At 40.0% G+C, this 16774-nt stretch overlaps 1 protein-coding gene across 1 annotated transcript; it reads right to left on the reverse strand.

The window, feature by feature from the left end:
* Nucleotides 1-360: 360 nt before the first annotated feature.
* On the reverse strand, nt 361-4121 carry LOC135462675 (uncharacterized). The gene is made up of 4 exons (XM_064739902.1): nt 3588-4121; nt 3007-3129; nt 1948-2066; nt 361-670 (listed from the first exon to the last, which is right to left on the reverse strand). Exons 1-4 carry the CDS (start codon nt 3592-3594, stop codon nt 506-508), a joined length of 414 nt encoding a protein of 137 aa, XP_064595972.1. The 5' UTR covers nt 3595-4121; the 3' UTR covers nt 361-505.
* Nucleotides 4122-16774: the final 12653 nt, after the last annotated feature.

The raw sequence follows: 16774 nt of genomic DNA on the forward strand, positions 1-16774 counted from the left end.
CGTTCCGGGAGGTTATTGGCGTCATGCATCATCAATGTAGCCATTGAGGCCCAACAAATACAATCAAAACCCACAGACTACAAACATTTAATCTGTTCATTTTGTCTGAGTGATGCGAGAAAGTATTCTGTTATTGCAACAGATTATTACTTTGTTAAATATAACGAACATATTTTATTAAGTTAACATAAAGACTCTATTAAACTAACAGGATATTCTGTTGAATACGACACAGTATTACGTTATAATAACAGAACACATTCTAGCACTAATCAGACAAACGACAAAAAGTGTACTGCTTTTAGTTCAGTTAAAAATGTGAAAGAATATGTAAAGCATCTTTAAATATAGACTACAGTTTGCAAAATTTCATCTAGTGATGCAGAATTTATTCTTAGAGACCCCTTTCCGTAAGGTTGGACATATCGGCACACAGAGATTTACGGATTTAGATCAGGCTAAGAGATGAAACCTCTTATTCCAGATTAGCCTTTTTTTCAATTCTCTACACTCTGCTTTTCTTGCCCTTCCCTTTACCCTTCTTTATCAGTCTGGTAGAAGCATTGAAGTCAATCTGTGCATATACAGTAGGCTCCTCGCTACGTCTGATTCCCGAGGTTCCTGCGACTTCCGGATCAAACCAGATGCTGGCGTAATGACCCTGCAGTTCCTGAAAATTTAACGACCTTTTTTAGGATATAAAAAAAACGTACATTTACAATACTGAGCAGTATGCAGTCAATTTAGGTTTTATCATCATTATTATAACTATGTGGGTTGTTGCTGTTGTTGTTTTTGTACCTAATATTGCTGTCATTTTTGCTGTTATTATTATTGGTAGTGGGGGGCTCCGGTGGCCGAAGGGCAGACGCGGTACAATGTCCCAGAAGTCTTTAACCAATGCGGTCAACGAGTAGGCCTAAGTTCAAGTCCAGCTCATGTTGGCTTCCACGCCCAGCGAACGGTCTGCCAGCAACCTGCGAATTTTCGTGGGTTTCCCCCGGGCTCTGCATGGCTTTCTCCTACCATAATGCTGGCCGCATGTCGTATACGTGAAATATTCTTGATTACGACGTTAAACACCAATCAAATAAATAAATAAATTGTTGGCAATATTAGTAGAAGGGATAGTTTTAGTATTAGTGGCTGACTCAGCAGAAGTAGAAGTACTTGGCTACATATAGCATTGAGGAGGTACATGTAGAACTGTCAGTAGTGCTAGCAGCAGTGTAGTAGAAGCAGTAGTGAAAACACCAGTACATGTGGCAGACACAGAAGTACATGTGGCAGAATTAGTACCCAGGGAAATGGTTACACTAGAAGTAGAAGTACTTGGCTACATATAGCGTTGAGGAGGTACATGTAGTACTGTCAGGAGTACTAGCAGCAGTGTAGTAGAAGCAGTAGTGAAAACACCAGTACATGTGGCAGACACAGAAGTACATGTGGCAGAATTAGTACCCAGGGAAGTGGTTACACTAGAAGTAGAAGTACTTGGCCACATATGGCGTTGAGGAGGTACATGTTGCACTGCCAGTAGTACTAGCGGCAGTATAGTAGAAGCAGTAGTGAAAACACCAGTACATGTGGCAGACACAGAAGTACATGTAGCAGAATTAGTACCCAGGGAAGTGGTTACACTAGAAGTAGAAGTACTTGGCTACATATAGCGTTGAGGAAGTACATGTTGCACTGTCAGTAGTACTAGCGGCAGTATAGTAGATGCAGTAGTGAAAACACCAGTACATGTGGCAGACACAGAAGTACATGTGGCAGAATTAGTACCCAGGGAAGTGGTTACACCAGAAGTAGAAGTAGGTATTAGAAGTAGGAGCGCCAAGTAGAAATGAATGTACATGTATAAACCTATCGAGGATGCATTTTTATACCACGTTTATACCACTTTAGCTATAGACCGTTTTGTGTTGTTCTAGTGTTTGTACTTACAGGCCTTGGAGTTCCGCCAACTGCTCCCTCCTCAGTTTCACCTTCTCTTTCAGATCCTCCGTCCATTCCAATTGCAGCCAGATTTTCCCCTTCGTTAGACATCTTCGAAGTCACTTTGTCTCAAAATAAAAGGAAATAATCATATATGTAGCAATAGTATAAAGCTAGTCTATGTTGATAATGTATTCACGTAGTGACAGGCCGCTATATAAAAGAGCTACATGTAAAGGAGATCCAACTTCTGGTAAGACTGTGACGAGCTTGAGCAATATAAAGTGACAGGCCAACATTTGGAAGAGCTACATGTAAAGGAAATCCAACTTTGTTAAGACTATGACGAGCTTGGGCAATATCAGTTAAACCACGGTCAGTAAGTGACAGGCCAGCATTTGGAAACGCTACATGTAAAGGAGATCCAACTTTGTTAAGACTATCAGGAGCTTGGGCAATATCAGTTAATTCACGGTCAGTAAGTGACAGGCCAGCATTTGGAAGAGCTACATGTAAAGGAGATCCAACTTTGTTAAGACTATCAGGAGCTTGGGCAATATCAGTTAATCCACGGTCAGTAAGTGACAGGCCAACATTTGGAAGAGCTACATGTAAAGGAGATCCAACTTTGTTAAGACTATGACGAGCTTGGGCAATATCAGTTAATCTACGGTCAGTAAGTGACAGGCCAACATTTGGAGGAGCTACATGTAAAGGAGATCCAACTGTGTTAAGACTATGACGAGCTTGGGCAATATCAGTTAATCCACGGTCTGTAAGTGACAGGCCAACATTTGGAAGAGCTACATGTAAAGGAAATCCAACTTTGTTAAGACTATGACGAGCTTGGGCAATATAAGTTAATCCACGGTCAGTAAGTGACAGGCCAGCATTTGGAAACGCTACATGTAAAGGAGATCCAACTTTGTTAAGACTATGACGAGCGTTAGCAATACTGGTAAGTCCATGGTCAGTAAGTGACAGGCCAATATTCGGAAGAGCTAGAAGAGATCTAACTTTAGTAAGACTATGACGAGAACTGGCTGAAATCTGAAGTCCATGTCTTACCTTGATCATTTGTTTTCTCTGACCGTAGGTAACATACAGCAGCAATCAATCCCAGCATGCCTAGACCTACAACCGGAAACACAACCTGTTCCCAAGAAGGAAGAGATGCACCCCACTTTCCTGCTGAATTAAAAAAAATAAACAATTTAGACGTACAAGCATATATTTAGAGGTCTTGGAGTTAAATACTATAAATATGATAATTATTCCAATGGATCAACATACTACAATGAACAGTTCAATCGCGTTATAATTTTTATGAAAAGGTAATTCCATTCACTGTCAGCTTCACATTGTTTTTGTTTTATCAAGTTTAATTTTAGACATTCCCCTTAATCTGTTTAAAAATATTCTTCATGAAATTTTCATGAAAAAACTCATTACTGTAGCAAAGGATAAATATAATGGAAACAAATTTTAAAAAATGTTCTTCCTCGAATTTGCATGATAAATCTCATTATTACAGCAAGGATAAAAACAATAGAAGCAAAATTTGTATTTTACTGCTTAATGTAGTAATCTTGTACCAGGCCTCTGGTGGCATTCACTAGTTAACAGAGAAGTTGATTGAACTGACTCACGTTTCATTGGGGTAAGTGTCAGACTTTTGGACGCTGTGTCATTCCCTTCAGAGTTGACGGCCAGGCAGCTGTAGGTTCTTGTTTGGGATTGGTTCACTCGGCCAATACGTAAAATGTTCCTGTCTGAAGTGTCATGTGTGAAAAGCTTGTCTTCGAATATCCAGGTGATGACAGGATCTGGATAGCCATCAGCTAAGCACGTGAGGGTTACCTCGTCGCCATGGTAGTACTCGGTAGTTGTGATATTGATGTATACCGTTGGTTTATCTACAAACGTGAAATACACAAACCTCTTTGTTTAAGTTGAAAACAGGAAATCTTCTGGTTGACAATGTGTGAGTGTTTTACTTCAGGAATTACCTCATCAAAGAAATCATCAACGGGTGAACTGATTGAAGGATTTACCAACCTGCTAGCTGCTGGAGTTCCTGGTCGGGTAGCATTCGAATGAGTGACCAACACAATTAGGCTACTACAAGTTCCATAAAGGTGGAGATGCTTGCACAAATTATTTACAGATTACAAATCTTTTATCCTTACAAGACTTTAACAGGTATAACGCAAATAATCGTGCCTTATATTTCAAATGTTTCAACAAATGTTTCCAGTGTAAGTGACGTATACATACACTTGATGTTAAGCTTTATGGACGCCCTCAGAGTTCTCTCCCTTTGCTGTGCTGTACAGACCAGCTCCTGGTTGTTCATGTCCTTGGTCAGAGTCAGTGATATCTGGCTGCTGATAGCAGACACGGTTGGTTTCCGGCTGAGTTGACGCCCCTGGAATCTCCCAGGTAATGTTCGGGGCGGGAATCCCGCCCTCAGCCTCACAGGTAAATGTCATCTCCGTGTCCTCTGGCACCGGGAAGTCAGGGTCAGACGAGACAGTGAGATTCTTAACATCAACTGCAGTACAAATAAAACATATTTCTTATTTATGTATTTCTTTGGTGTTTTATGCTGTACTCACAAACATATTTGTCACTGTTTATACGAATTATATTACGGAGAGTCTATACATAGATGACCCATACCTCATTCAGATCGACTCTGTTAAGATTCTGGCTGTACTGTTGGTCCGTGCTGACTGGTGGTTTACGTTTAAAGTTGTACGAGTTGTCCATAACCTACTCACGAGCTCACGGCAAATCAGTATGATTGTACCGCGCTGTAATTGTGCATGTCAATTCGTGATTTTATGGTGGTGAGAAACGCTGTGTAGGCCCTATACTGTAATGGTTGCGGATTATTCGACCGATGAAGATTAGACATTATCACAACTGAATATCCCAAAAAGTTATATTGTGTAAGTATAGTCATTTCTTTCTAGCTTTCTGTAAGATAATTGCGCTCTGAAACAAGTTACTTTTAGTGTATGTTTTCAGGATGCACAGTGGGGCTCGTTATGCGTACCATGGATTCTGTGTGACGACTTGTGTGTTAAGTGTTTTGGTCAGTAGAACTGAATGAATTGGTTATTGTAATATATACCATAACCTTAAAATATCTTTAGAACAAGTAATTATAGTCAGCTGAAACATGGAAATCATTTAAAGGCCAAGATGCCTCAAAGGGCAAAATTATGGTTTACCCTTCATCCTGTTGAGGTCCAAAGGGTTTTTTTTTTCACACACCACGCTAATATTAGTAGGAGACAGTTTATACAAACTTGATGTAATCGATGAGGTAATTCTAGAATCCAAAAAGATATGAAAAGTTTCCTCCTGTGGTTTGATTAGAACCCAACTAAATATATCGATATGCCTACAGATGATAGCACTTGATGTATACAACATGTATGCTGTTCCTGTTATATTTTCAACGAATCATCTTGGATTAGAAATATCTATTTTTCCCTTCAAAATAAAAAAAAAAACGTCGAAGTGTGTGTATACCTGAAAAGACCATCGGTCATAACTGACAATGTATGTTTACTGACTCGTGGCGTTCCCTCTTGTTATAGGGGGGGGGGCGGGGGCGTCCTCTAGCAACTTCTGAATGATCGCTGTCTGTCCGGTTTTGCTCCAACCATATATTGCTACCTGCCGTTGTATAAGTGAAATGCTCATCAGTAGAACGTAAAAATCAATCAAATAAACACACAGATAAGTAATAAATAGTTACTTCACTGACAGTTACAACAATACTTTTTACGTTGCATAGGCATGTCAGAAAACAGAAATGCTTGCTCTCTTTGTGGTTCATTGCGATGACCAATGTAGAGGGCAATAAACTTTCGTCTACAAGTAGTTTTCACCACATGAGATACATGTAGATCATCAACACATCATCACTTACCAAAGACGACAAGCTCCATAGATTTGTCAACCTGACCAGAAGAACACTGAAAAGTGCCATTGTCTCTTGGATACGATGCCGATGTAATGTATAAAGAATTTCCTTCTACAAATTTCACATCTGCAGCAGTCCAAGGTAGTTCTGTGACTGTTGATGAATTTCCACTAAATAGGAAAGTTTTGCAGGTCATATTTGCGTACTTCTTACACCATGTCGTGAATGGGTTGACAACAGAATTCCCAATGCCACATTTTAGAACAACTGTTTCTCCTTCCCATACAACATATGCACAAGTAGCACAGGAAACTAGAATCCGAAGTGCTGCAAAAGAAAGAAACGGCGAGAATAAAAATCTGGGCTATTCATATAGGATTTGAGTCTGAGTTTATGTGGACTCAGCCTGGTTCTCTCACAATGTGCGTAAATATACTGGTCAATAGGTTAAAATCAGATATTAAGAGAGCCTAACCACCCTGTTCTCTCACCAAACAGAGCAATGGGTCTGACTAATCAGCCTGGTCAACACACGGTGGCATGGTACCTTTAAAAGTGCACAACTGCACGAATAACACACATAGTTCATACTCACCAACTGTACACAAGATCAGTTTCCTTGCTATATCCATGTCTTCGGGTTTAGGTGAGAAGACAATGTAACACTGATAGCTGTATAATATAATACGTATACAAAATAGTTGTGGCGATATCGAGCAATACGACTGGCAGGGTAAAACACAACGCCTTGTGTTGTGTTGTGAACTATCTCAGTCGCTGTACATCAACTCGAATGTGTGTAAACATGCATGTGCATGTATAAATTGAGTCCTTTATTTAAACAATTATAATGTAAATATTCTGTAATTTACAATTAAGACCATACAAATTTGCTTATCTGTGTATGTCAAGTAAGCTTTTGACCAACTTCCGTTTTCGTCAAGGATACACTGAAATGCACCTGACCTTGTCCTTTTATGTCAATGATCAGTGATGTTGTGCACATCAACTATGAAGGAAAGAATGTATGCGCATGTGTGTGTGTATGTGTATACATATAAGGGGACTTTATCAATGATGCCCGTATTTTCTGTGTGTGGGATTCTATCCACGGAACAATGGGTTTAACGGTGTGTATGTCGCTCCAAGCGCTTACATAAAAGGACGTGCAATGGTATACCTCTGTTTTAAGATCAATTTTAACCCGACTAATTTAATCGGGTGTTTTCTTGATGTTTATTCACTGGCAACGAATCTTGAAAAAAACACTAACATATCTTTAACATGAATATTGTATCGGCCAAACATACATATTTGTTCAGGCCATTGATATAAAGGGAGATCACTGCGTAACATGTTGACAGCCGCTTGGTAACATGGTTTGCATCTACCTGTAACCGCATCGTTCGCTCAACTAAACGGAAGCGAAGGGCAAACGTATGTTATGTGGTGAGTTAAGTAATCACTTATATTACAGATAATTTTGCGAATATCGTGTTTCATAAACGGGGTCAATAAGTTGTAAGTGTAAGCCGCTAATAGATGACTTTTTTGCTGAAATTATGTTGCGAATACAGATTGGGTAACGTTGTCTTACCAGGCTGTATGTTTCAGGCCATAATTGCAATGTGCGATGTGCACTGGGTTGAATGGACTTCATAAAACGGCGAACAATTTCCGCCACCAATATTTTGCACTAGCGTTTTTCAAGAAAATGATAGGCACCGAAGACGTAATAACCACAGATAATTGACAAAACCAGTTAAGGTGTGCGCTGCAGAACACACAGTTTGTTCAAAGGCTGATAAAGACTGGACAATGAAATAAAACTTCATACTGAAGGACATCGTGACTCTAATGTGGGGCGTGCGAGCCATTTCAAATGGTTAACTGTTTACGGGGAGTAGCCGTTGAAACGTAAAGATCATACAATCAGAACAGAAAGTAATACTGATAATTTCGAACATCATGACAGCATACTCGCTTCCATGAATTCTATTACCGAAAAGTGGTTTACGCAACCCCAACGTAGTGTTACAAGTTTGTGTGAATGCAAGATAAACAGTCAACCGAATGACAGTGCATCGCGACTTCCAAGTCAAAGAAATCTTCGAATTTCACCAACTGCCGATCTAATTTGTTCACGCCGTGTAGGAAAGGGTCAGAAAAGTACCAAGCTGGGTGCACGAATTGACCCCATGAAGAAGACAGAACAAGTTTAACTGGAAAAAAAAACTTTACCCTGAGGTTACAGGAACAACAGTTGGACATCCACGTAGTCCTGATTATTGTCTTCACAAAATGAGCATTTATTTGGCTGGTGATAATGTAACGATCTCGAGTATGTAAGGCGGGCCTCCGTGGCTCAGTTGGTTAGCGTGGGTTTCCCCAGGACTCCTGCCCAGTTTCCTACCACCATAATGTGGTAACGTCGTGAAAGTGAAATATTCTTGAGTACGGCGTAAAACTCCAATAAAATAAATAAATAAATCAGTGTGTAAGTTTCGGACTAAGGGACATAACTCTTAGTGAGTATGCAGAAGGGGGATCCGAACATGTGCTTGATCGATCTCACTAGTTGATTTGAAGGGTAAGGCTGGTTGTCCGCCATCTTCCATTAAGACAAGTAATGCCGATAAACTAATTTCCTTCTGTCTATTCGCCTTTACGGTAAGATTTAGGGCCCATCTGCCCTTGGTAACACGCAATTTATCTTGTCGTATTGTAGTTTTCATACCATGGATTCCATTCCTTGTATACAACGTCCGTCATCTTCCATTAAAATAAGTAATGTCGCTAAACTAATTTCCTTCCGTCTATTCGTCTTTAAGGTAAGTTTTCGAGGCCATCTGCCCCAGGGTAACACGCAATTTATCTTGTATTGTAGTTTTCATTCCATGGATTCCATTCTTTGTATACAACGTCCGCCATCTTCCATTAAAATGAGTAATGCCGCTAAACTAAAATCCCCTTCTGTCTATTCGTCTTTCAGGTAAGATTTAGAGGCCATCTGCCCCTGGGTAACACGCAACTCATCTTGTATTGTAGTTTTCATTCCATGGATTCCATTCCTTATATACAACGTCCGCTATCTTCCATTAAAATAAGTAATGCGGTTGAACTAATTTCCTTCCGTCTATTTGTCTTTCAGGTAAGGTCTAGAGGCCATCTGCCCCTCGGTAACACGCAATTTATCTTGTCGTATTGTAGTTTTCATTCCATGGATTCCATTCCTTGTAAACAACGTCCGCCATCTTCCATTAAAATAAGTAATGCCGCTAAACTAATTTCCTTCCGTCTATTCGTCTTTCAGGTGAGATTCAGAGGCCATCTGCCCTGGGTAACACGCAATTTATCTTGTGGTATTGTAGTTTTCATACCATGGATTCCATTCCTTGTATACAACGTCCGTCATCTTCCATTAAAATAAGTAATGCCGCTAAACTAATTTCCTTCCGTGTATTCGTCTTTACGGTAAGTTTTAGAGGCCATACTTCCCCTGGGTAACACGCGATTTATCTTGTCGTATTGTAGTTTGCATTCCCATGGATTCCATTCTTTATATACAACTTCCGCCATCTTCCATTAAAATAAGTAATGCCGCTAAACTAATTTCCTTCCGTCTATTTGTCTTTCAGGTAAGGTCTAGAGGCCATCTGCCCCTGGGGTAACACGCAATTTTATCTTGTGGTATTATAGTTTTCATTCTATGAATACCATTCCTTGTATACAACGTCCGTCATCTTCCATTAAAAAAAAGTAATGCCGCTAAACTAATTTCCTTCCGTCTATTCGTCTTTCAGGTAAGATTTAAGAGGCCATCTGCCCCTGGGTACCACGCAATTTATCTTGTGGTATTGTAGTTTTCATTCATGGATTCTATTCCTTGTATACAACGTCCCGCCATCTTCCATTAAAATAAATAATGCGGTTGAACTAATTTCCTTCCGTCTATTCGTCTTTCAGGTGAGATCTAGAGGCCATCTGCCCCCTAGGTAACACGCGATTTATCTTGTCGTATTGTAGTTTGCATTCCATGGATTCCATTCTTTGTATACAACTTCCGCCATCTTCCATTAAAATAAGTAATGCCGCTAAACTAGTTTCCTTCCGTCTATTCGCCTTTCAGGTAAGATCTAGAGGCATCTGCCCCTGGGTAACACGCAATTTATCTTGTCGTATTGTAGTTTGCATTCCATGGATTCCATTCCTTGTATACAACTTCCGCCATCTTCCATTAAAATATGTAATGCCGCTAAACTAATTTCCTTCCGTCTATTCGTCTTTCAGGTAAGATTTAGAGGCCATCTGCCCTGGGTAACACGCAATTTATCTTGTGGTATTGTAGTTTTTCATACCATGGATTCCATTCCTTGTATACAACGTCCGTCATCTTCCATTAAAATAAGTAATGCCGCTAAACTAATTTCCTTCGGTCTATTCGTCTTTACGGTAAGTTTCATAGGCCATCTGCCCCTGGGTAACAACTCAATTTATCTTGTCGTATTGTAGTTTTCATTCCATGGATTCCATTCCTTGTATACAACTTCCGCATCTTCCAATAAAATAAGTAATGCGGTTGAACTAATTTCCTTCCGTCTATTCGTCTTTCAGGTAAGATTTAGTGGCCATCTGCCCCTGGAAAACACGGAATTTATCTTGTGGTATTGTAGTTTTCATTCCATGGATTCCATTCCTTGTATACAACGTCCCGTCATCTTCCATTAAAATAAGTAATGCCGCTAAACTCATTTCCTTCCGTCTATTCGTCTTTCAGGTGAGATTTAGAGGTCATCTGCCCCTGGGTAACACGTAATTTATCTTGTGGTATTGTAGTTTTCATACCATGGATTCCATTTTTTGTATTCAACGTCCGTCATCTTTCATTAAAATAAGTAATGCCGCTAAACTCATTTCCTTCTGTCTATTCGTCTTTACGGTAAGTTTCATAGGCCATCTGCCCCTGGGTAACACGCAATTTATCTTGTCGTATTGTAATTTTCATTCCATGGATTCCATTCTTTGTATTCAACGTCCGTCATCTTCCATTAAAATAGTAATATCGCTAAACTAATTTCCTTCCGTCTATTCGTCTTTACGGTAAGATTTAGGGGCCATCTGCCCCTGGGTAACACGTAATTTATCCTGTCGTATTGTAGTTTTCATACCATGGATTCCGTTCCTTGTATACAACGTCCGCCATCTTCCATTAAAATATGTAATGCGGCTAAACTAATTTCTTTCCGTCTATTCGTCTTTAAGGTAAGATTTAGAGGCCATCTGCCGCTGGGTAACACGCAATTTATCTGGTCGTATTGTAGTTTTCATTCCACGGATTCCATCCCTTGTATACAACTTCCGCCATCTTCCATTAAAATAAGTAATGCTGTTAAACTAATTTTCTTCCGTCTATTCGTCTTTCAGGTAAGATTTAAGGGCCATCTGCCCCTGGGCAAAACGCGATTTATCTTGTCGTATTGTAGTTTTCATTCCATGGATTCCACTCTTTGTATACAACGTCCGCCATCTTCCATTAAAATAAGTAATGCCGCTAAACTAATTTCCTTCCGTCTATTCGTCTTTCCGGTAAGATTTAGGGGCCATCTGCCCCTGGGTAACACGGACTTTATCTTGTGGTATTGTAGTTTGCATTCCATGGATTCCACTCCTTGTATACAACGTCCGTCATCTTCCATTAAAATAAGTAATGGGGTTGAACTAATTTCCTTCCGTCTATTCGTCTTTAAGGTAAGATTTAGAGGCCATCTGCCCTTGGGTAACACGCAGTTTATCTTGTGGTATTGTAGTTTTCATTCCATGGATTCCATTCCTTGTATACAACGTATTAAGGTGGTCTGCCATCTTTCATTAAAGTATAGTGCGGCTAAACTAATTCTTCCCCGTAACATCGAGCCGACCAAAGAAGGGCAACAATTAAGGCCGACAGTTCCATGGCACCAGATGACAGGCAAGTCAAACAATGATTGAGAGGTCTAAGATCGAAAATGGAGAGAATCCAGAAAAAATAGAGTGCTACAAAGTCTCCATAGCCTACATCATCAGCAAGAGATTTGCCGAGTTGGTACCAAATAGAGAGCTGGTCATGGACTACGGCAGGGTTTGGTATTGTGACGACAATTCATGGACATTCTGTTATGTATATCAGATTAACTGAAGTTACTTGGAAGTACATGTAATCTGACTGACTGGTGTTAAATGTCCACTGGAAATGTAAGCTGTGGTTGCCGGACTGTGCGGAATATTTGCATATGTCGAGTTCTAAAACCCTGACAAAACTGATTATTCACAGAAACATTTGAGTGGACTGACACAGAAAATGTAAGCGTTTAATGCCTGTCTGACATTTTTTTGTTACAAAAATGAAAAATAACGAAAGTTTCATGGGGTTATTTTTGATACAGACATGTGTTGTTGACGACTGATTACAACAACGACATTCAAATATCAGTGACCGATTGTCACAGAATTCTGGCATAAAAATGTACTCGTTGTTGGTTTAGAACTCATAGAATATGAAACAGTTATAAATTGCTAGAGTTTTAATGATCTTACCTCAATTAGAAGCCATTAAGATATTTATTTCCGAACCAAATAGGTAGAAATTCCAGCACATATACCTGTCAAAATATTTTTGAATTACAAAAGACTGATCACCGGGTACAGCCTTGTCAGCAAGCCTGCCAGAGTTAGTCCCCCTGAAACTCACACAAACGGTATGGGTTATGCTGTTGGAATATTTGATGATTTGATTGTATATATGTGAATAAATGGTTTTCACCGTTCACTGTTCGAACTGAAAAACAAATCTTCGCACCTTCTATTATGCTGTTCTTGCTGGATCACTGATATACGTCGCAAGACTGAGTATTTCTCCAAGAGCTATATTGGAACAATGCAGACTGATGATGTATTTGGTGTTATAAATGGAATAACAGCATCAAACAACTGGATGGAGTATTGAGAGTAAATCCACATGTAGTGGAGTCTCCAGATACCCGAGGTAAATATCGGTCTCTTACGCCACCAAAAGACTTTTACCTCAGGGTCGATATAGATTAACTGGTGATTAACAGAGAACAGAGTATAGCTTATATTCTTGATCTCTACAGGTTATAAAAATCCGCTACAGTATGTCACGGGTGACATTCTTACAAGACGATGGGTCCAAAACTGGATTGCGATTGCCTACGATTCATGTGGTGGCCTGATAATGACTGCAACCGAGACCGGTCTGTCATTCAGGCAATAAGGTAAAACTGAACCAAGGTCCAGCATCTAAAATAGTTCCCGATCACGGATTTTTGTTCGACATTGGAAACAGTATCCTAAAGGATAAATCATGTTTATCATTTCAACACTGAAGTTTTCCCAATCATGTTTTTTTTTCCTGTGGCCATTTACCCTTTGATGTCAGTTGTTTGCTGCGTATTTAAGCTTACAACTTAAAGCCGTGTGCATACGTTCAAATAATCTAGGCCACAGGGCCAGCTCTGCGTCTCAAACAGCTATAACGTGTTACATGTGACCATTTGCCAGCTATCACACGATCCTCGATGACAGAGCACTCTGTAAAAAAAGCTTCCGCGGAAAACACTGCAACGCCCACCTGCCGAAGATGCGTCAAGGCCGTAAGTTTTCAGTACCGTGTAGATCTTGCCGTAAGGGTGTTCAGAGTGACATACAGCTTTGTCGGGAGTGTGGTACAGATAAAACTCGATCCAGGCATATAGCTATTGAGAGAAGAGTGAAGCAGCGATTTCAAATGATTTTAGAATAATTCAGTGTGCCCTAAAAACAGGGCCAATGCATATCAAACACCCAAGGAGAGAATCACTGTAAGTTATATACTCTTTTAACAACATAGTTACTACGGATGAACGCATCGACCAAATGCTGGCCGAAATGCCACACAACCAATCAACCTTCCATGATGTGACTAAACATCCGGGGTGAGCTGCTTCTGGAGGAAATAAAGAAGCGCTTGCTAAACTCCTTACTATCGGAAAAAACATCGACCTTCCCCTCTCCTACCTCACCTCCTGGCAAAGCAAAAGAGAGGAGAAGTAAGAGAATAGAAAGTGGGTTGGATCCGACACTCATCATCAGGCTAAGAACAATTCAGGATTATCAACAAGAAACGCTAGATTTGTTGTCGTCGTTGGCGTCGTCATACCACAAAAAGCCAGGAAACTTTCTTGGACACGCCATGGGTGATTGGAAATTTCGTGCGGGGGTAGCAGATGGGTGTCCCCAGTGGGCATCCGCTCAATATAGATGGAATGGCTTCGTTAGAAGGCAGCGCTCAAGACCGGCGTAGGGGCCTATAGGCCATTTTACAAGATCATCTCTAATGTGCATAAAACTTGCCTAATAACTTTACAGTAATGATATGAGATAAACCTGACCAACACGCATTGTTCACATTCACGATTGCCATTTGGGATACATCCAATACATCCAATGGGAAGATAACTTCTGTGAGTTTTATGTTTGATTTCTGGACAGAAATTTAATCATGTTTGTCTTTTTTTAAATTTAATTAAATTAGAAATTTTAGAAAATTTTTAAAACGGTGGTTTTAAAATTTCCATACTTATTTCCATAGTTATTATCCTTGGTCGGGTCACACCAAAGACCTTAAAAAAGGAAGTTGTACCTTCCTCACTAGGCGTTCAGAAGGGGATAGTGCACCGACTGGTTGACCCGTATCAGTAAAATGGCTCGGGCGGTGTGGCTTACTTGCCTTTGGTGAAGCAACACTTGATAAAAGAGCGGTGGAAATCCGTCCTGCAACAAGGAGGCACATTACATGAACTCTAAGGATTCCTTCGTCGTCATATGACTAAAAAATTGTTAAGTACGACGTTTAACCTCAGCTCTCACTCACTCATAGTTACTATCTCCTTGATAATTCTCATTATCGACTGATCATTTCATGTTTAAACCACACTTCGTTAAAGGGCTGCTAAGTCATGTACGTGTGCCTAACTTACATATATGTACGATGTATGAAGTCACTATGTGTTCCATCCACGAAAACTAATCGAACAAATCCATTCAATCCGATATTCTGCATTCTTGTAGTCTAATATACATTGTCGTAAACTGTGGTATGTTGTTGTTGTTGTTTCAATGGAATGACGATCGTGATCAGTGACGTACGCTTATGCATTATTTCTGGGGCTGTGGTGGCAAACTGCTGTTGGGTTAGTCTAATTGGTAGGTGCGATCATTACAGAATAAAGATTTACTCACAATTTAACATGTTTAACTATTTTTGTTTGCTTTAATGTGACCCATGGCAATATCGGGGATTCCCCTACCCTATAGTCAGAGGCGACACCTGGTGGCCAGACCAGCCTCCGTCTGACTTGAAATACTGGAGCCCGAAATCGTAGATAAACTATGAAATGAAGTTAAGGTCATTAAAGGCGCGAAGAACTTAACTCTGAGTTTTTCGGTCGAAGCCATGTAAGGACTGCACTTCGTGAATTTTCTTTCTTTTTTCATGTTTAACAGTTTCGTAAGAAGTAAGAACGGGCATTGGTTTTTGTGAGGTATAACTGGGATCTAGGGCTGGTTGGGTCATACCAAAGGCTTTAAAAATGATACTTGTTGCTGCCTCTCTTGGCTCTCAGCACTGTCAGGTGAGAGCAAGGAAACATGATTGGTAGACCCGGTGTCAGCATGACGTTTGTACCGCTAACCGTTTTCAGGGCTCAGTCTGTGGAGCTTTATCTGCCATCATGAAAGCTAGTTGAACGAAGAAACAACAGTTTTCGTTTGCGATACAAAACTTGAAGTCAAAAGATTAACATGTTAAGGCATAGTTAAACAGTTAGACGCGTAAGAATTGTGTAAATTATACCAGGATTGTCGGACACAAAATTCCTATCACGGACTTTATTTTCATCATACACAATAACGGAAATAAAAGATAAAATACGCGGTAAAATCCATATGTACGTTAAAATGTCCAGTTTAGAAAAGCATAAACATGACCGACTCCGCAGACGATTAACATAGCTTAGTCTGTCAAACTGTACCGATTGGGTATTCCATCTACACTTCTATCAAAGTGGGTTAATATACAACTAGAATGGATTCGCCAACAGCAGATCCTAGGCCGGGATCCCAGATCGGATCGTGGACCCAAAAATACACGGTCAGTATAACAAGTTTATACTTCCACATCTCAATCCACGACCTGCCATGCACAGACTGATTGCTCTACTGATAGCTTGGCCGTTGTCAAAAAGCCAACACCTGGACCACGACACATGTCGATATCTGTCAATCACCCTGGCCTGGTTAGCGTATAGTAAAGAAGACAAAGTCTGAGCAAAACAAAGCTAACTTTTGGAAATACATACACAAGAAAAACTGGTTGAGCCAATCGGTACTGCAGCGCAAACCAAATAATTCGGAGAACATATACATGAGACCTACTGTTCGCAGCCATTGTATTACACTATATAGCTTGTATATGTTAATGTGCTAAATGTGGTAAATCTGCCTTTGGGCATTATTTGAAAACGTGACACAGATCAACGATTTTCAGCACACATAGAGTACATTTGTAGCGTTTTGCACTCGATGAATTTCAGCTTTACAGTTATGGCGGTTTTCTATCACCAGACCTCCAAATATGGTGGAAAATGCGCTTTTTCGCATTTTGATAGCAATTTGTGACAAAACTATACGTCGCCGGAAAGGAATCAGAACATATTCATGATCAGGACGTCAAGCGTCGTCGTGTAGCTTGCTTATAAATAATAATAAAATTAATAATAATAATAAACAGAACGATTACAATAGGTGTCCTGTTCCGAGAACATGTCTACCCGTTGTTTCAGAATACATGGATATTTAGTT

Source organism: Liolophura sinensis, chromosome 2 (assembly GCF_032854445.1).
Source record: "Liolophura sinensis isolate JHLJ2023 chromosome 2, CUHK_Ljap_v2, whole genome shotgun sequence".
Taxonomy (NCBI): domain Eukaryota; kingdom Metazoa; phylum Mollusca; class Polyplacophora; order Chitonida; family Chitonidae; genus Liolophura; species Liolophura sinensis.